Source organism: Molothrus aeneus, chromosome 3, assembly GCF_037042795.1.
Source record: "Molothrus aeneus isolate 106 chromosome 3, BPBGC_Maene_1.0, whole genome shotgun sequence".
Classification (NCBI taxonomy): Eukaryota; Metazoa; Chordata; class Aves; order Passeriformes; family Icteridae; genus Molothrus; species Molothrus aeneus.
The window spans coordinates 37,951,800-37,972,799 of record NC_089648.1 but is presented as its reverse complement, the minus strand read 5'-3'; the positions used below and the strand labels follow the sequence as shown (position 1 = coordinate 37,972,799).

The window sequence follows — 21,000 nt, the reverse complement described above, 5'->3', positions numbered from 1 at the left end:
ATCTCAAATGTTCCTGTCTTGGAGATTCAGACATACCACATCACCTTGCACCTAGGATGACTTAAAATCCTAAAACAATTGCTATGTTTGTTCTTGGGGAAGCCATGGAAAGCAATGATTACAAGGTATTTTTGTAAACACTTGATTCTATGGGTCATCTGCAAGCCAGCAGCCAGAAAGCCAGCAGTGTGATCAGTAACCTATTACTTTGTGTGTCTTATACTGTAACTTGGTAAACGTCAGCATCATCTCTCAGCCACATTATTGTTAGTAACAGGAAAGGTTTAAACATTTGGCAGGGTATCCAGTACTGTATCAGCTAACCCAAGCATCTACACTACCTGATCTGAGTGTATGATGCCACACAGAGAACAGCTCACAAGGCTGTTTGGTACTTCCTTGCATATGTGTTGTTTTGGCCACAGTGAGCCCATAAAGGCTTTTACCTTTCCCTCCAAAGCTTTGCAATAGCTCAGAGTGTTCTGTGAATCACACACACACCTGGCTACTACCAGGTGCCTGCCAAGCACACTGGGAAGTAGCTCATCTGTAGCTGGTTTTTGTATGCTTCAGTTTTCTACATCAGAGACCTATGAGAGGTTATTTTGTGTCCCTAGAGAAGTGATGACTGGATCTGGAAAGTCACAGTAGAAACAATTACCATGAAGCTGGATGAACCATATGGCTTGTGACTTAGGTTGATCTGCAGACAAATTAGAAGAGATGGGTTTCCTGAACTGTGGTGTAAGAAAAAAGATAACTTTTTCAGCTTTTGCTTCCTTGTTCCTTGTTTTTTTTATCACCACTACCTGTCACTCTCAGCAATGCAGGCTTGTTGGAAGATGTTCACAGTTGAATTTTCAGAAGCACAGGATATTTTCAAAATATACGAAGGGCATTCATTCCCCACTGTTAAGTTCCCTTCCCTTCAGAGGCCTTCAGAAGCTGCTGCTTTGACGTGAGCTGTTTGCACCACACAGCAGAATTGAGGTGGGGTCTCATCAAGTGGAATAGGCAAGTCCCCAAAGCAGCTCTACGTTCTGCTTTCTACCATGCTCCCAGTAGGTCGCTGTAGGACCACTTGTTTAAGATTCCTTATAACCCCTGATCTTAACCTTTCAGCAGTATTCATTCAAACATCCCACTTCCAAAGGTAAAGAACACAAGGGTGGGGAGGAATACAGGACATTAGAGCCCTACATTATGACCAGAGCAATCACAGAACAGGATCGCATCCAGATGGTTCTTGGACACATCCACTGAGGGATACTACACAACTTCTCGGGACAATCTGTTCCAGTGCTAGGTCGCCTGCATAGTAAAGACGTTCTAGCCCGTATTCAACTGGAACTTCCTGTGCATCATTTCAAGAACCAGGCTCTGCTCGGTGGTGCCAAGCAATAGACCACAGGCAACAGGCAGAAACTGATGCTAAGGAAGTTCCGCCTGTACGAGGTACCCCAGCACCAGCGTGTCCCAACGCGGTTCTACCGGGGCCCTGCGCACCCGCTGTGTTCTGTGTTCTATGTCCTGTGCTCATCGGGCACACGCAAATCACGCTGCCGTGCGAAGGCCGATTCCGCGGGCGGCGGAAAAGGCGGGGTCGAGCTGAAGAAGCCCTTCCTTCTTCCTGCCCGGCGCCTCCAGGCAGGGCTGCACCGCCTCTCCCCGCCGCACCCCGCACACGGCCAGCACTGCGCAGGCGCGGCCCCGCCGCCGCCTCGGGGCGCGCGTCACTTCCTGACTGGGCCGGCGGCGCGCGGCCCCGTCCCGCCCCATCCCGGCCCCGGCGCGGCCCTGCCCTGCCCTGCCCTGGGAGGGCCGGCATGGAGAAGCTGCGGCGGGTGCTGGCCGGGCAGGACGATGAGGAGCAGGGACTGACGGCGCAGGTACGGCCCGGCGAGAGCCCGCTCTCCCTTCCCCTCCCCGGCGCGGGGCCGCGCGGGTCGAGCGGCGCTGGAGCCGCACCGGGCCGGGCGCTGCCGTGCTCCCCCCGCCGCCTTCCGCCGTCCTCGGCCTGCGCACACGCACACCCCGCTTGCCGGTGCCTGCCCGACCGGGGCAGAGCGGGGCAGGCAAAGGACAGACCGAAGTTTGCGGCGTGCGACGGGCGGTGTGGGCAGCAGGCTCTGCCCGGAGGATGAATGTTGGCCAATTACTCATGTGTGAAGCTGTTGGCTGTGTTGGTGGTGGCTTGGGGTCCTTCGGTTTCTACAAGTTTTTCTTGTGCTTAAGCAGGGAGCAGATAACATACTATGCTCCCTTCCAACCCGACTGAGTCTGCGATTCAGTGTAAATTGCTTCTCCGTTCCCGCATGCCCTTAAATTTGCAGAAACAAAGGTTTTGTTTAGCAAACAAAACATCGTTTTGTCTGCATTCTGCTGAAGTTACTTACTCCTTAAGTATGGCTTAATTGTTCTATTTCCTTCCCACTATGTTCCTCGTCAGCGAGTTTTTTTTGTTTCGTTTTTACTGTTTAGAGACCATACATTCCTGAGAACTAATCTCTAGGTTGAAGCAAAGCTGAGCATGCTTACAAAGAACCATTTATTCCTTTAGCTCCCTCTTAACTCATGTGACTGCAGGTCAAAGTGCCCTACATCAAGGAATATCTTGCTCGCTACTTCCAGCGTGCTGTAGCATGGTGGAGGAGGCTGGAATGTAGCTGGGATCTGAGCTGCGGCTGACAAACCTTGGGGAACCAGCAGAAACTGAGCATAGCTGGGGTGATATTGCTTCTGGCAGCTTGCTGCTGGCATGCTTCACCTGGTTTTGCACCCAGTTGTCATTTGTCTTCAAGGTTCGTGAATTTGGCCTCTCTGCCACAACAAAGCACCTAAATTGTGTCCACTGATTCTGGAAGCAGTGTAGAATCTTTGCCCTTTCACACCAGAACTGGCTGCCAGCATTTGGGAGGGATGCTTCACCTTCTGCTCTTCTCAGGATTATCAAAGAAATACTTACATTTCTGTTAATCTCTGTTCAGTTCCAAGAGAATTGATTATTCTGCCATCACCAGGCACATTTCATGCAAGGCACAGGATAGTGACATAGAGTTTTCCTTTATTTGGTGCTGTGATAGTTGTTTCAAGGTGGCAATCAGTAGATAAAAGCCTACATATTTAATGCTTTTTTATTTGAGTTGTATACCTTGAGGAGAGAACTCAGCTAAGAATGTGTTTAGTTTGTTAAATGTCAGTAATTAAACTCTACAGGATTTCACTATTGCATGTAATGATACTGTTATAGCCAGAAAAGACTTTAAATAAGAAAAATCTGCCTATACTTAAAGCCTGTCCCGTACATGGTAGAAGAAAACTTATAAATGTATCTTGGGAGTGTCACTTGAGGTGAACCAGAAAGATCTTTAAAATAAATAAATACCCCTTGACTTAAAAAAAACCAAAAAACTCAAGTGCTTAGATCAGGCAGTTTCTCAGCTGTATTTTTTCTCTCGAGGTAGCAATGTGTTTGTAGAACAGTGGAAATCAAGCCTCTTTTTAGAGAGGATATTCATATGTGACCTTCACTAAAGCTAGAGCTGAGTGGTGCTGACTATTTTTAAAGTGTGTGTATTAGAGCAAAAAAAGTATGTGCACCCATGCAGAGAGGAACACTTGGTAAGAGGTGGGGCTGTGAAAGAAAGTGTGAGGTTAGGCATTGTGTGTGTAAAATCTTCAGCTGTTTCCATGATCTTTCTGGAGACGAGTCATGTGTTTGGCTGAAAACAAAGGCCCTCTCTTTGGAATATCTGATAGTTGTGTAATAGCCATCATATGGTTCATGTCCATAGATATCTCTGGATTCTTTCCTTTGGTTTTGGTAGAACCATTATCATGAAGTCACAAGTCATTCCTGCTAAGTAGAATACAAGTCTATAATGAAAGAACTGTGTGATGATTCAGTGAAGTCCTTCTGTACTTTCTAAACTCTTCAGATGACCAGCTGTTGTTTCTTGCTGCAATTAGATCCATTATTCTAAATATATTTAAAAAAAAGGAATAAATTACCAAAAAGATTGATAATAAATGGAGAAGTGATGAGAAATAAGAAATGATGATGTTTTCAGGGCAGCATTAAGCTGTTTAGTTTTATCAACACCAAAACTAATGTAAAAGCAGTCCATGTGACACATTGGATGTTGCATGAAATCTGACAGCTGCATAAAGCACTCAATAAGATTTCAACAGAGGAATAGACCAGGTATTTCTTATATTTTTATAAGAAATTGTATATTGCGTTTCTTATATAAAATTTCTTATATTTAATTTCTTATGTTACGCTTCTTGTATTTTAATCTCAACTGGTGATAGAAATACATATAAGGAGGCCTCTTAGGGAAAGATGAAAATATATCACTATAAATATTGTTTCGCTGTGGTTTAGAAAGCGAATTCTGCAAATTTACTCAATGTTTCTCTGCATTTTCTCCATTACTTGCATATTTACCATTGAGAGAAGATGTAATTGTTAACTTCTAGATTAGTAAAATAAAGTGGTTCTGGTTTTCTGTTTGCCCATGTGGAAAACTGTTATAAGATCAGTAATATATGGAGGGAGCCTAGGTGGATGCTCAGAGCCACAAGAACTATTTATTTTTGATCAAAAGCAGCCTTGTGGATTATCATTCATGCTGTTTATTGTGTGTGTATTGTAAACTCTTCAGCAGTGATGCTGTTATTGCAAGCCTGTTCCTTATGTTTCAGAAAGTCTCCATTCCAGATTTGGTTTCCACTTGATGTTTCCTCTTGATTTTTGGAAGTCTTGGTCATTTCTTTCATATACTATTACCTTGAAATAGCCTGTGAATAAAAAGCTTCTTGCCCAGGAATTTGGCATTAAAGCTTAGCAATAGAAAACTAAGGATTTCCTTTTGTTGATTTCAGTTTAATTTTTCTTCTTAGAAACAAGTTGATAAGCAGTATAGCAAGAAGGGTTATGTTTTACAGGAACTCCCTTGCCACCACTACTGTTCTTCACACAAACTACAGATGTGGAACATGCCTGGAAATTATTTCAGCCTCCTAAGTAAAAGCTTTTGCTTATGCAAATACCATAGACTGCAGTGACAATTCTTTTTATCTGAAATCTGGGATTTGCTGTATAATTTATGTCAGACACACAAAAAGAATCTTTAGCACCTTTGCGTTGATTCCTGCTTTTGTTGCGAGGGCAGTTTAGACTTCCTTTTTCTTAGGGTTCATAGTCTGTTGCCTCAGGGTGTTCCATGGTCCCTGGTATAGAAAGTACTGCCTGCAGCACATGTGGCAGGGTCCCTGCACTGTCAGGTCCCCAGCTTCTAGAGTGAGCCTGGCATTTGAGCACAAGCTGGTGCCTGGTTTACACAGCTGAACTGTGTATCTGTGACTCAACTTTTGCAGCAAGGTGCTTCTCTGCAGTGGTGAAAACAGGCGTCTTGGAAAGGCAATGAGTTCCATTGCTTCCGTGAAACCCAAAAAATTGAAATTGTAGAATATCCTGACTTGGAAGGGACCCACAAGGACCATTGAGTCCAGCTGTTGGCTCTGCACAGCACCATCCCCAAGAGTCATATCCTGTGCCTGAGAGCATTGTCCAAATGCTTCCTGAGCTCTCTCAGGCTTGTGATCACTTCCCTGGGAGCCTGTTCCAGTGCCCAGCCACCCTCAGGGTGAAAAGCTTTTTTCTAATATCCAGCCTAAACCTCCTTTCACAGCTTCAGCTGTTCCCTCATGTCATGTCACTGGTCACCACAGATAAGTGATCAGTGTGTGCCCCTCTGCTTCCTGTCATGAGGAAGCGGTAGACTGCAGTGAGGTCTCCCCTCAGTCCCCTTAGGTATTAGGGACTAAGAAAATGCATTACCAGATCCCCAGTTTCAGGATTTCAAACACTGTATTAAATAGGTTCGTCTTGATAACATAAATGGTGATATCATTGGGAGTGGTTGGAAGGATGAGCCTTCATTTTAATACCATATAATGTATTTAGTCTTATTATTACACAGAATGCACTGGCAGCCCTCATGCCACAGCTTATCTTCCTTTAGTTCATGTGCATATATTGTCAGTCAATTTTTAAGAATTAAATCCATAAAATGCATCAAACTTTTTGGGGTTTGTGGTAATTTCTGCTCCAAGCCTTTGTGTGGTTCTCTTATTTCTTGTGCTGGTTTTTTGTTTGTTTGTTTGTTTGTTTTCACCTCTTAACTCTTAGGGATTTAACTGAAAATAAAGCTGTTTTCAAATTTATTTGAAGAATGAAGTCTCCTGGTAGTCACTTCAGGAGCACTGTCAGATAATAAGATTAGAAGTAGAAGAGCAGTAAGTAGCAGCAATGACCTGATGCACCTGAATAAAGGATTTATCTTCATCCTTTCCCTGTTTTCTAGGCAATCTGAAATGTGTGTGCTGGGTTTACTGGTATTATTGGCCTATCTACACTTCATTTCTGAACACAGATGGAAAGGATTTTTACTCTTTGTTTTTGTGTGTATGTGTGTTTGTGATTAGTTGTATGAATAGGTGTAACTAAAGGCATGATTGAAATGGGTATCTTCAGCTGTTCATACTCTTCTTAAAAATGCAGGCATTCAGGACTCTGTCAAATACGATTTAAAATACTAAACCATCATTCAGTTACTGTTTTTGTCTGTTTCTTTAATGCATGCATAAGGATAAAGTGTTGGACCTAGCAAGGTAAGCTACATCTTCTGACTTTTGGGAAGTTCTGTCATCACAGCACCTTTATGTGTGTGTGCATGTTGCAGTTTTTTATTAAACTAGGTACAGATTCCTCATTTGTACAAATGTGAAATTATTCTAAGCAATAACCAGGTTTCCTTGGTTAGCTTACCACTGCCTGAAAGAGAAATTTCTCAGGAGATAAAGAGGAATATCATTGGCTGGGGAGAGTATATAATGTATATTTGGTTAATAAGTCTTGATTAAAATACCTGTTGACTAAATAACAGGAGAGCAAGTTTGCCCGTGACGGCTGAACAAATAGGAAAGTTGTTCATTTAAAGTAATTTTATGTAAGCTGAAGCAACACTTCACTTAATAGGCCAGTTTAGAACAGAAAGTACATTTAATTGTAGTGACCTGGAGTAAGATGAAATGTATTGTTCTTACAGCGTGGGTGGAGATGAGCTGAGCATATCTAACAAATCACTTCTGCTGAAAGGGGTCTTTCTGCCAGCTACACGGCCCTGCCTTTTTCCTTACATCAGCCCTGCTGCTTTTCTGACAGCTTGCAGAGCTGGCTTGGCTCATTAGCCAAGTCATCAGAATAGAAGGAACACTAATTCTGTTCTCATGTCAGGAGTTGTGTCAGGTAGCTCAGCTCATTAGGTCCTGGAGTCACTCTGCAGAAGCAGGAAGTGAAATATTTCCTTTCAGCAAGTTAGCTTAGTCTGATGAGACAAACTGTGTTAATTTGCCTACACTTTCAGGAAGGTAATTGGAAGAGAAATTGGAGTTGTAATGCTTGCAGTGGATACTGGCATTAATATGTACAAGGGATCCTCTCTAGTAACAGGAAAAGGTGTTAATGTCTATAGGAACCTACAGTGTTGCACAAATGAATTCATTCCTTTGCAAATTGCTGGAAGGTCCATTCGTTCTTTTGATTTGATACAACTGTGACTATTTTCAGTTGTGTGGTGATTAAAAAAACCTGTTTGAAAGTGAAGTAGTGTTGCTTGCATGCCAGGCTATACCTTTATGGGTTTTGTCTTTTTTGTTTGTTTGTAAATATGTTTCCATATGTTCCAGATTGATAATATGATTTTGTGATATGAAAGAATTAATACACAAATAACTGTTAAGGAAGGTAAAATTAATATTTCTGGCTAAAATTATTTTGTTTGAAATTAAGGGCTTCAGTGGTAGAGAAAAAATTGTCCTTTAGATTGTTCTAAACTGGATGTGTAATATCATCTTTTTCCTCTCTTCTTATTAAGGTCCTTGATGCCTCAACACTCAGCTTTGGAACTCGAGTCAGATGGTTTGCCATATGCTTTGTTGCTGGCATTTTATGTTCTTTTCTTGTAAGTAAAGTTATTTTCTTCCTTGGACTTTATTATTTTTCTACAGCTAAACCTCATTCATATTCCTCTTTTATGTATGATTCCGTGTTTGCCTTATCGTGCATTCTATATTTTTGTGCTTTTATTTAACTGGACATTAAATGTATAATTGGTTGTTGATCTCTAAATTATGATTTTGGTCATTTTTCTTCCAATTACAGAAGTGAGCATTTTTACTGTAGCATAATATGTTTTCTTACTAAAAGGTTTGAACACTGACAAAATATGCTCTAACGCTCTACTTTTGCACCTGGTATATTAGGAAAGAGGTGTGTACACATCTTATTTTTTTTTTTTCTCTCTAATAAAAGGAAAACAGACAGGGGAAGCTTTAAAGGTTTTTAAAGACTGAAGAAACCACAAGCGTAGCATGTCACACTCAACAAATCAATGGGTGTGGTTGTGTGTTGACACTTGAAAAACCTGCTGCACTCCTGGTGGTTTTACAGTCAGCAGCAAATCATGTGTTCATTCCTGAACTTTAGGGGCTGGCAGGAGTCTGCAGCCTGCAGTTAAGAGTTGAGATCTATTAATTGCTTGGCTCTGTCAAAATTTGACACAGGTAACTTGCACAAGAAGGCAGTTTTTCAGCTGCATGGAAACTCCCAGAAACAGCTGAAAAAACATTAGGGAAGTCCTCTCCTTCTTCTCTGTTTTCCTTCCTCTCCCTTTTCCTTCCCCTTTCTTCCTCCCTGTCTTTCTTCCTCGCTCTTTTCCTTTCATTTCACCACAGATTTCCACTGAAATTGCAATTGAGTAGAATGCAGTTGCTTTTTTGTTTGGTTGGGTTTTTTCAGGACGCAGTGTGCAGATCACAGTTTGTTTTGCTTCTAGTGGAGGCTTTCTTTAGGCTCTGACAGGCTGAGAAAGTTGGGTCTGTACAGCCTGGAGAAGAGAAGGTTGTGTGGAGACCTCATAGCAGCCTTCCAGTATCTGAAGTAGGTCTGCAGGGAAGCCAGGAAGGGGCTCTTTGTTAGGAGATGTAGTGATAGGACAAGAGTAATGGGTACAAATTGAGAACAGTGATATTTAGGTTAGATATAAGGAAGAAATTCTTTATTGTGAGGCACTAGAAGAGGTTGTCCAGAGAAACTGTGGATGCCCCATCCCTGGCACTGTTCAAAGCCAGGCTGAATGGGGCTTTGAGCAGCCTGGTCTAGTGGGAGGTTGTATCTAGGTGATCTTTCAGGTCCCTTTCCTATGATTCCTTTTCTCCCTGAGCATCACAGGGAACTGTGATCAGCAGAAGGCTTCAGATTTTAAGTTCAGTGGAAAGAAGAGATAGCTGGAAGAATTCTAAAATGTTTCTATTCTGCCTCAGTGTGTATTTAAGCTGCAAGTCTAAATGGTTGATTGGAGGAGAAGGGAGATGGTGAATATTAGTGCAGCTTTATGACATTTTATCTTGTGTGCAGAGGTGTAGGATGTACAGTGGGGCATTGTAACAAAAGTGGAAGTGTTGTGAATTAGGATGTAAACAGTACAAATAAATATAAATAAACTGCCTAGTTGTAAAAATATCCAGAAATCCAGTGAACCAACCCACTGTTTGCCAGCAGGTGGCAATAGAAGTGTGCTGGGGAGTCATTGCTGGAACTCTGAGAGCAGTGTGCTCTGCTAGTGTATGTCAGAATAATGTTCTTCATAGTATGAAGTTGTATTTATGGACTATAAAATCTACATAAATTGAATTAATTGAAAACGTGCCAACAACCTGTCTTTTATAGGGAACAGCATTGCTATGGCTCCCAAAGGGGATCAAACTTTTTGCAGTGTTCTACACCCTGGGAAATATTGCTGCTCTTGCCAGGTATGATTTCTGAGTTATTTGTTTTAGAAAAGTACCCTCCTTTTCAGCTACATTTCTATTTGCTTTTATTCTAGAGTGCTATGTTGTGTGTAAACAACATTGTTTTATATTGAATGCTAATAACAAAAACTTGTTTGTTTTACAGTTTTGTTGTTTATCAGTTACCTTACACAACTGTTTGTGGGCACATCACAGCTGGTATCTGAAGTATGAATAACAAATTGCTAGCTGAATGTTTTGTACTTTTTACATCTAAGTCCTTCTTCCAGGTACAGAAGTACCTCAGCTTCAGGAGCAAACTGGTGGTTTGCCCTTTGTGTGGATACTTTGTTACTGGAAGGAGCTTTTTGCTTTTAACAGAGAGATCATCCTATGTCCAAGAAAACTTTCAAAAAGGAAACATTCAGGAAATCCTGGTTTTGACTGTAAGGCTGAAGGCAGAATCTAACATTTGCTCATAGTGTATTTTTAAACTCTCTGATTCTTTGAAATGTTCCACATAGCAGTCCTAAAAGATTTGCCTCTAAAAGGGGCCCTCTTAAGATTGAAAACTTTGCTTTCACAGTTTGAGAGACACATAAGAAACATAATGTCCTTAAGGTATTTTCAATTTCTGTTTTTCCTCCTTCTCTTATTATCTTAGTGTAGTTGAGGCATGGTCATGGGACTCAAACCCCATGGAGTCTGGTCTTGACTTTCATGGAGTCTGAGTTTAGTCAAGTAACTTAACTTTTGAATCAAAGCATTGTTAATCTGTTAGAACTCATGTAATGTGGCATTAACATTTGAGAAACGTGAAGGTTCTGCTTTTCCTCAACAAATATGTTAGGAGACAATAATGCCTATACTGACATTGAGTCTCAATTGTAGAACTATTCCATCTCATACTCTAACAAGACAAAAAGTGAATACTGGAGATAGGCAAAGCTAAGTGTTTGCCTTTCTCTCCCTTGTCTTACTCTCTATTCTTTGGTTTTGGTTTGGCATAAGTTTTTTTGGTTGTCTTGTTTTTACCTGGTACTTTGAGTGTGTTTTCACTTTTTCAAATTAAATGAGCATTTTAGAAACTTAGCACTAATGAAGTCTAATTGAGTTAAGAGGAAAGTTTTTCCAAACTAGTATTTCTTTCAGGAGGATGCTGAAAAACTTTAGTCTGCACTCCAGCTAAAATTAGAAGAAAGAAGAGGCCCATTTCTCATTCAATACTCCTTTTGGATATAAAAAACAGGCAGCTGTGTTCTAAGAACAGTAGGAGATGACAATGAAATCCCAAATTGACAAACAGATTTAAACTTTTCCAGGCTTCTTTGCAAGTCTGTATTTAAACCAAAATGCAGTCACCACTCTTACTAGCCTGTCTAGTCCCCTCTAGCTTGATTTTACTATTGTTTTCTAACCATGCACATGAAAACAATGATACTTGATTGTTCTCAGGGATGATGAGTGTGTCTCTACAGAATGGTGTATCTAAAAGAATTATTCTGTTTAATTGGAGGATGTCTAGAATTTATTTCCAGCCTTTTTTTCTGCTCCATATGGAATCTCTTCTCATCTCTGGTGCAGCTCTTGTGATGTTGGTCTTCTCAATATGAATCAGATTACAAACAATGAATTTTGCTTTCTATATTTTTTTCTGCCTACTTTATGTGGCCAAAATGTAATTCCTTTTTACCACTTCATTTTCCTCATCACTATCCTTCCACTAGCTAATATTTTCTTCTAGTTTTTCATGTCCCCTTTTTTTTGGTCTTAATTTAGTTTTATGGCTCAGCATACAAGATGGAAAAATACTGAGAAGAAATTAGTTTGGATTGCAATGAATATAAAACTTTTCTTTTTCTATTGAATTGTGAAAACTTTTTTTTCATTTAATATGGACATTTGAAGACTGTCTCCATAAGATAAAAAATGTGAAGGAGGTACATGTGCAAAGTTGCTGGTAGGAGAACAGTTGGATGTAGAAAACTTAGTTTTATTTGCTGCTTGGAATGTGGATTCCCATATTTCTTCTGTCATAGAAGGCTTATGATTGGTTTCAGGAGGAAACTCTTATCAAATTCTTTCCTGCTTCATTTAATATAAAAAAAGAATTACTAGAAAAGGAGTTAGACTAGATTTTCTGCTCTGTAGTAAAGCATTCAGACCACCACAAGATTACAGGCATTTGAACTCTTTCTTTAAATTGTTGTGTTTTCTACAAAGCAGAATGACAAGGAAGAAAGAGACTCATCTCAAATATTTGAAGCCAGAGAAATACTCCTGAGGTTGTGAACTCTTAGTTCAGATGGCATTTCTTTGCATAAAAAGGTACAGCATGTGGTGTTGCTGATGGTTTTCATTCTCCCTTCTAGTTAACTACAGAGTAGAAAAAAGCTTTAGGAGGATTAATACAAACTACTGAACTTTTCTGCCTTTTTGCTTGCTGAGTTTAACTAAAAGAGGTAGAACTTCCCTGTAATCTTGATTGTAGCTACTTGCATTCTGCTTGGGTTAAAGTATGTATTATTAAACAAAAATTTTCTACAGCAGGTTGGTCTTTGTAATCTTGACATTATTTTGGCAAGTCAGTTGTTATAACAGCTTCAACACAAAATTCACTAGACTTCAACTTGATAACTCTGCTATACTTAAAATGTTTTGTTTTGGTAATGTAAAAAGCTCTAACCGCTATATTTGTTTCCATTATGTTTCCTGAAATCTTGGATATGATCTCATTTACTTCTGCAGTTGAGTTTGCTCATCTTTTTTTTTTTCCTTCTTTTTTTTTTCTATTATGGTGCTTGCCATCTTAAAATAACAATCAAAACATCTTTGACCACCCACCCATCTCTAAATTCATGTAGAGCTACTTATAGTCATAGTTCAATCTCCTCCCATTTAGTATCTCTTAACATGATTTAAATTTAACTGTAACTGCACTGCTTTCTTAATTGCCTTTATTTATAAATGGCATTCAGCACCATCAAACAGATTATTAGTTGAAATGTGTTTTTTCTTACTTGATGGAAGAGTTCATAAAAACTGTTTTGCTTCTGTTATTCCTTAAGTATATCCTTGTCACACTGTCCTCTCTTATCTCAACCAATATAAGTGTTCTTGTATTTGCCTGTTACCTTTTTTTTTTCACTATGGTAATATTTTGGAAAGAATTTCGTGACCAAGGGTGACTCATAAACTGTTTCCAGGGCTAAATTCATGGAGTATTTCACCTTCTGTTCTAGTTAGTCTCTGTTGCTAAGCACTGAAATATCTTTTTTTAAAACCTTTGTAGTCATCTATCTGTTGGAAAACGGGTCAATTACCTACTGTCTTTTAGAAAGAGTTATTTGAAAATGATTTACAATTTGTTTTGGTTTTTTATCTCCTATTAGTACATGTTTCCTGATGGGGCCATTGAAGCAACTGAAAGCAATGTTTGATCCAAAACGATTAATAGCTACGATTGTGATGTTGGTAAATATACTATCTTTCTTTCCTTTTATCAAAAAGTTTTCCTTTAGCCTCAAAGCTAAATTTGATGCTTTTCTAAAGGGAGGTTATTTCTCAGTCTGCCTCTTCCTTCTGCAGAGAAATGACAGTAAAGCTGTTAAGCTCTGTATGTCACAAAGATCATCTAGCTCCTTTCTCTGAACATGTGTGTTTTTGTTCTTTATGATTTTTTAATTAATCATTTGGAGTAAAATATTCTTCATGAAATCTTTCTTACTAAATGATAATGGCAGGTTAATTATTTTTAATTTATTTTCTAAAATATTTTCTACAAGAACAAGGGGAGAGACTTTTTTAGCTACTGTGGAAAGTCAGTGGCCATCAAGTGTAGCTCGACAGTTGTTTTTTGGCTGCAGCTGGTCTGTAAAGGTCAGTGGTTCAGCACTTTCAAAGCAATGGAGAAAATTAATTTATTTCCCCAAAGTCTGGGAGGCCACATGTTCTCCTTTGAGATTCTCCATTGTGACATCCCTGGCTCCTTTACTTCCATGACCATCATTTCTTCTTCCAGGAGGATGGAAAAAACCTTCTCCCCAGTATCAGAATTCCTATCCCTATATTAAGGATAGGAATCTCTATATTAGGTAGTTAAAATAAATTTCTCCCCTTGCTGCTTCTCTGTTTAATACTTTTCTCTCTTGCTCCTATGATTTGTTTCAACTTTGATTTTTGAAATGTAGTTGGCTTTCCTATTCTCTCTATCATATAACTTGTTTTTCTAGTTTAGTGAGTAAGAAAGTCTTCATAAATTCTTTCTGGATGGCTGTCATATGGAGGTTGTATGTTTTTCATCTCACACACCCACATGAAAAATAGTTATTATCTCTTTTGAGAATATTATCTCTTTTGAGAAGCTTACATTTGCCCCTGTCTTTTGGGGAAGTCACTTGATCATTGCTTGGACTTTGCTTTGTTCAATAGAGGTTTGTTTTGTTTTGTTTGAGTGTTCTTGTTTTGTTCTGTCACTATTTCCAACTCATACCAAGTTACAAGTCCTAGGAAGGGTATGTTTTGTAGGAGTGAATTAAAAACGTCCAAGAATATCTCCAGTTCTGCTAGAGTCTGTATTTGCTGAGCATAAATTCTTTAACATTTTACAGCTGTGGGCTTTTTCCAATGAAGCTGAGAGCCTAGGCCAGACTCTTAGAACAGCAGGCACAAAAATCATTTTGCTCTGATGATCCTGTCATCCACTGTGCTCAGACATCATGACAAAAAAAAATAATTTTCAAGGCAGTAAAAACAAAGCACATCAGGGAAATGGAAGGAGAGCAGAGAGCAGAGCACACATCAGAGACCTACCTGTGCAGAGAGGCTACCAGCAAGGTTGGGAAAATGAGAATGAAAGGTTTCATCTAATAGTGAGTGTGAACATTGGATGAGAGTCAAGACTTTTAGTATGGAAATTTCAGTAAAACACAGAAGAACTGGTAAATTTAAAGTTTTGAAAACTCTGGATGAATTTGACTGTTTTAATCCCCATGCTAACACAAATCTAGAATTGTAGGCAGTTCAGGAGTCACAAACGTGCTTGGAAAATTTCAAGCATGTATTACTTTTCTTCCTTTCAATAAAACACCAACAAATTTTTTTTCAAGTGAAAGTTGATTTGTGGTTTTGCTCTGTTTTGTACTATGTGTAATGAAAAATGGAGGAAGCCAGATAAGATCTAGTGGAAAAGTTCTAAGTGATGGTTAACCTTGCACAAATGGTATGATTATTTGGCATAGTAAACTATTATCATTGTAACGTTCCATCCAAAGTGTTTCAGTACCTCAAACAAAGCTTCACGTGAGCTTTTTCACTGTACCTGAGGCAGCTGCTCCCTAGTGGACTCTTCATTAGTGTCAGAAGATGAAAAAGCACTGGCAGACGAGGCATAGCCTGTATTTGCCAGATCCTGTAATTGAAAATGGATGTTTTTAATAAAGGGCTGTTGGTAGCGATGCACACATTTTTCTTGTCAGAGACAGGTGTTATGAATACCAGGTTCAAAATGATGGTATGTACTGGAATAAGAGAGGAGCAGTTACCAGGCTTCTTGATTCCTTTCAGTAAAGCTTTATCATCTAAGCCCACCTCTTAATAGAATCAACAAATATGGGTGCACACACCAGCTTATACTCCTGGTTCCTCAACTCAACTCCTGCCTTGTCTTCCTTTCAAGACTTGTCCCAGCCCTTCTGGCCATGTATACCTCATACTGTGCTTTGAAAAACACCATGGAGTTCATCATATAGTCACTGTGAGACAGCCTTTGTTTCATAAGTCAGTTTTAAAGTGCTGATTGCCCATTGAAAACATGGGAGGGATTACTGTACTTTCTTCATTGTGTATTTGAGTATTTATTCTTTTTTTCCTTTGTCTCTCCTTCTCACCCCAGCTTTGCCTAATATTGACTCTGTGTGCTGTATTCTGGGTAAGTGAGAATACTTTTTTTTTCTAAAAAGCAATCTCCGTTGGTTAGTTTATTAATTGTATTGTAGCTTTAAGATACAGTTCAGGGGTGAAGGAAAGGTGAACTCCTGTGTGATGTTTTTGTTGGCTGCAGTTGAGCTCAGGTGGAGTGATGAGCCTGCTGGCTTTAAAAGCAAATGCATCCTTCCACCTGTTATGTAGATGAAAATGCAAAATCTAGAGCATTGGGTTCAGTCTGCAAACCTCTAGAATAAAAACTAAGAAAACCAAGCTCAAATACTGTTTTGTTTCAGTGGTGCATACTTATGTCAGAAAATACCAGAGAGTGTATAGCTGTCTGCAGAAGCCATGGATAGAGAATATTAAGCTGGTTAAGACAACGGAAAAAACCCAGAAGTGTCTTCAGGCATCTTGGTTGAAAACTAACTGTAGTTGCATTCCGTAGAAGTAAATATCTCACTGGAATGAACTTCCATATTTGCAGAAGTACAGTGATGTGAATGAGTGTTAACACTGATGTTGTTAGGTGTTTCCAAAGCTAGAAGAGGTTTATATAGCGTGGTGCTAATGGAGTGATGAATAAAATGAATGGAGAGTTGTTGGGAAAGAAACAGCAAATTAAGACAAGGAAATTTAGGCATTGTCAGTCAACTCTATTCTTGATTGATCAGTCTGTGCCAATTGCTTGCAATATAGACTGGTGTGGTGCAAAATAAACTAATTTGCAGTATTTGCTTTATTTTTGTTTAGTGGAACAAAAAAGGTTTGGCGATGTTATTCTGCATATTGCAGTTCTTGGCAATGACCTGGTAAGATTCTTAAAATTCTTCTTAATTTCTTCTCCCTGCCCCTACACCCGCATGATTATAAACCTATATATATATGATTCACATATAAGTGTGCCCAAATGCTAGCCTCAATCTGTTTTTTCTCAGCTAGGTTGTGTAACTCCAGCAAAATCTATATTCAATCGTCTTGCAAAAATGGTAATTTGAAGTATATTCTGCAACTTGTGAACTTATCTGAAGCCTTATGAAAGGAATACATATGCCAAAAAAATTGTCCTGCTTTTTCTGCATTGTAGAAGTATACTCTCCTCTTTTTTGAATTCTAACTAGTTTTTTATTTTTGAAATGAAAGAAACTAAAAAACATTTTCATAGGGTACGTCCTGCCCCAGGAATATACTGGGTAAAGAGTGGGTGGATGTGAGAGGGTGAATTTAGTGCAGCAGGTGCTGTGATGACCAGGAGCTCGGGGGCTGGGTTTGGCAGTGTGTGAGTGCAGTCAGGTGAATGCTTGCAAGCCTGGCAGAAGTTTTGGAAGTTACTGCCTTTTCCACAGAGATACACACTTGATGTCCTTGTCCCAGGTGAATTACTTGGTGTCCTTGTCCCAGATGCTCATTCTCAGGCAGCCCAAGGTGACCACAGTTCTTGCTTGAACTTGCCCTGAGTACACAGAGTCTGTACTGAACGTAGGTCTGAGGACAAGGAACCATTTGTTCAGGACAGGGACTGTTGGGCATGGTGCTAGATAGAGGGAAGGCCTCCAGCTCAGACTGTGCTCTGTGTGTTTGCAGCAGACAGTTTGTTAACTGTCCTGGGGTTTGATCAGGCTGGGCATGAGAACACAACACTGCCTGGAGGCTTGTGAGAAGCAAGTTTCAGAGAATAATAGAATTGTCAGCTGTCTGAGTGTCACAGTTGTGGAATATTATTCATCCTACAGCATGTATCTGTATTTAGTTACATAAATAATATGATTAGATGTATATTTGCATAGTAATTTAGATTATCTTTTAAACTGGAAGAAGTTCTCTATCATCTTGAGTACCATTTTCACACAAATTTTCTATTCCTTTTGGATTTGGCACTAGTAAATCTGTTTTTTAAGTTGATGTGCAATGGAAGTTATGAACTACATTTAAAAAAAAAGAAAAAAACTCAACCAAAAAAAGAAAAAGTAAACCATCAAATCCATGTCACTGTTTATTTCTTGTCCAAACATGTCCTCTTTTCTCAGGTAGGCATTAAATTGAATAGGTAATCTTGTTTAAAATTTTGTTACAACAGTTGCTTTTATTAATGCTGGCCTAAAGTGAAATAATCTGGTTCTAGGAGAGACATGAACATTCTGAAAATATACATTTTTCTTCTTTTTTTTCAGGTATAGTCTGTCTTATATTCCTTTTGCAAGGTGAGTCTGCATAATAATTTCCATCTTAACAAAAGTCATTACCTTTATGCTGGGGAAAGGCATAAAGTACTTTATGTGTGTGGAAAAATAGAACTTTTTAATTTTTAGAAAATGGCGTAGCTGAACTTAAAATTCATGCTTAATATAAGCTTTAAATAGAAGTACAATACATAGTAATTCTCTTTAATAAATTTCTCAAGTTTCCACCACTGCAAATGAATCAAGGTTTTGTTTAAATAATGTCTCTAATGATTTAACAATACAGTGATGCAATAGTCGCTTTTCTGGTACTAAAATTAAAGGTAACTTATGGATCTGAGATCCTAGTTAAAAGCAAACAAGCAATATAGTGGCAGCTTCTGTTTCTATTTCTGAATTCCTCCATCATTTTTAGGAGGGGCAAAGGCAATGCTCTATTTTCATTTTGGCAAGCTCCTCTCTTTTCTTTCAGTCTTATGTGTACAAAAAGGGAATGAAAGCAGACCAAACACATAGTGAAAACACATGCAAGTAATCAAATGTAAGAATGTGTTTTTTCTATGATTCATGTAAAATGCAGAAATGCAGTTTGGTCTTCCTGACAGTGTTTTTTTGTTTTTTTTTTTAAATTAAGCACTTCCTTTGCTGTAGTAGAGGTGTGGGGAAAAAGAATACAAAGTATTGTCTGTCCCTTTTATCTAGTATTTTCCCATAGCATCGCCAAAAAAATCTGTTTTTTTAAAGCTTCAGATTTCATCTAGGAAGGATTTTTTTTAAGATAGTTGTTGATAATTACAGTGAATAAAATAACTGAGCTCAGGCTTCAAACTGTCATTTTACTATTTCTGACAACTCAGACTAACCCAGACAGAAGTAGTATTCTGAATTCTTATAGGTCCAGTGGCCATGAGACAGTCTCATTAGGTTCATTCCTTCTTTTTGTCTTTTTTTTGTAAATTGCTTTCTCTGTAGAGAAAGCAAGTTGAGCTTCTGGTCTCTGACTTTTTCTTCCCTATCAGCAGTACTTCTAGGTTCTGGAGAGAAAAACATTATGTTATATGCATCACTTAATTTCTTTGGGTTTATTTATCTGTTAGATTTTATGAGACAAAGAACTGAATTTTATACAGACTGCTTTCAGTAATACTGTGATTTCTTTAAGAATTACTGAGTTATTTGCTTATGTGGAGTGATATGATAAATTTGTTATATAGACTGGCTTTCTTACGGGAACAATGATCTAAACTGTGCTAAGTGCCAGAGAACAGTATTATGTCATTTGTTTAAAGTATGCATTTCTCTTGATTTCATGAAATTATCATTCCTTGGTTTAACTCTTTTCATGGTTTGCTCTTCAGAACATTTTAATTGTTCATGGGCTTGTTGGGGTGGGGGTTGTTGGTTTCTGTTTGTTTCTTCCTAAATTAATGGTAGCTCTCCTGTTTGGCTTGGCAACAGAAAGCCCCACCAAACCAAACCCAAATGAAAACAACAACAGATGCAACAAAGCCAAAACCCATACAGCTAAGTGACTTTAGGGAGTGATGATAGTATGTTTCTTTATTTTTTTTGAAACTGACTAGCAGCAGAATACAAATTCTGTTGCTTACACTCTTAAGTAAGTAACGTGCACTCTTTAGTAAGTTGGTTACTTTTCTGGGAAAATGAAAAATAATGGAGACTAAAGGGAATGATCTGAGTGTAACAGTCAGAAAACAGTTTATTGTTGATTGAAAAAATTGAACCCTTCAGAACTTCCAAACCTTAAGGCTGAACCAGCTCTCTCCATCCTGCACTGTCAGCGCATAATTCCAACCCTTCAGCCTGTGCTTTATTTCCTGCACTGTGACGGTCCAGCCCCGATGTGGCTTGGAGCCCTGGCAGCTGTGCCCTGCTGGGGACTGGGCGCTCCTTGGCTGAGCCCTTGCTGGGCAGCCTCTGTGAAATCAGGCTCTGCCCTTTGCTCAGCCTGCCACAGTGCTGTGTCTGCATTTCAGCATGGCCTGCAATGCAGACAGCACAGAACCCTGGCACTGACCTGGCCTGAGCCTGGCCTTTAGATCCTGCATTTGATCAACTCTTGATATGTCTTGAGTTTCTGCCATATTTGTCATTTTAAATAGGTAATGGTTTAGATGTTTATAAGCAACATAACAAATCTTAACTGACTTTTTTTTTTCTTTTTTAAAGGGATGCTGTGATTAAATGCTTCTCATCCTGTCTAGGGTAAATTAAAACCAGGAACCACTGTCCACTTTAAAAGGCAACTTTTTGCTCTGTAAATTTTACTCAAAAAACTCTACTTTGCCACTTCTGAAATACCCAGTAGCAGCTTAGTATTTTCCTTGCCTTTTACACTTGGGAGATTAAATAATTTTTACTAGAAACAGTTTTTAAAATAAATTTGGAGAATTATTTGTGTTTACCCTGGAACTTCCAGGCTTTTTTCTAACAGGAAAGTACATTTAAGTACTTCATACAGAGTAGTCTTAACACTACTTTGTATCCAGTAACAGTTTGTTCTCCAGTGGAGGCAAGTCACTAAGGCCTGGGTAGTATGCATAAAGGTTTCATTTACAGTTCTGTCTAAAACTTGCCATTCATGTTTGTATATTATCCTTGCATGCTTTTCCAAAGACAGAGTTTTATAAACATTGTAAAGATTTGGAAGGTTTGTCATTAATGCTCCTTTGAAATGTCTATACATGTGCCTTATGGAAATACTTAATGAGAATGTGAAAGGAATGTTTAAAACCTGTTGGATTTTATTAAAAAAAAGTTGTATTTTAAATGTTTTTTTTAAAAAAACTTTCATACCTAAATACTTTTTACTACAAGAACTTATGGCTAATGTATAAATGGGACTGGTGAAATAAATTCATTTTAAAAGTGTCTAATACGTTTTTATTTAGGAATCAACTATAGAGGGCTGAAAATTTCAGCATTACTCTTGAATAAAAATGAAAATATAAATGTTTGTATATGACTATATCCAAATTTGTTTGATAGATTTTCAGAAGTGACCTTAAAGCTTCTT

At 38.8% G+C, this 21,000-nt stretch overlaps 1 protein-coding gene across 1 annotated transcript; it reads left to right on the top strand.

Annotated features, from left to right (window-relative positions):
* Nucleotides 1–1,758: 1,758 nt before the first annotated feature.
* On the top strand, nucleotides 1,759–20,940 carry SFT2D1 (SFT2 domain containing 1). Its single transcript, XM_066545628.1, has 8 exons — nucleotides 1,759–1,889; nucleotides 7,944–8,030; nucleotides 9,797–9,879; nucleotides 13,251–13,332; nucleotides 15,752–15,787; nucleotides 16,537–16,595; nucleotides 17,955–17,984; nucleotides 20,154–20,940. The coding sequence occupies exons 1-8, from the start codon at nucleotides 1,827–1,829 to the stop codon at nucleotides 20,191–20,193; spliced, it is 480 nt and encodes a 159-aa protein (XP_066401725.1). The 5' UTR covers nucleotides 1,759–1,826; the 3' UTR covers nucleotides 20,194–20,940.
* The last annotated feature ends 60 nt before the right edge of the window (nucleotides 20,941–21,000 follow it).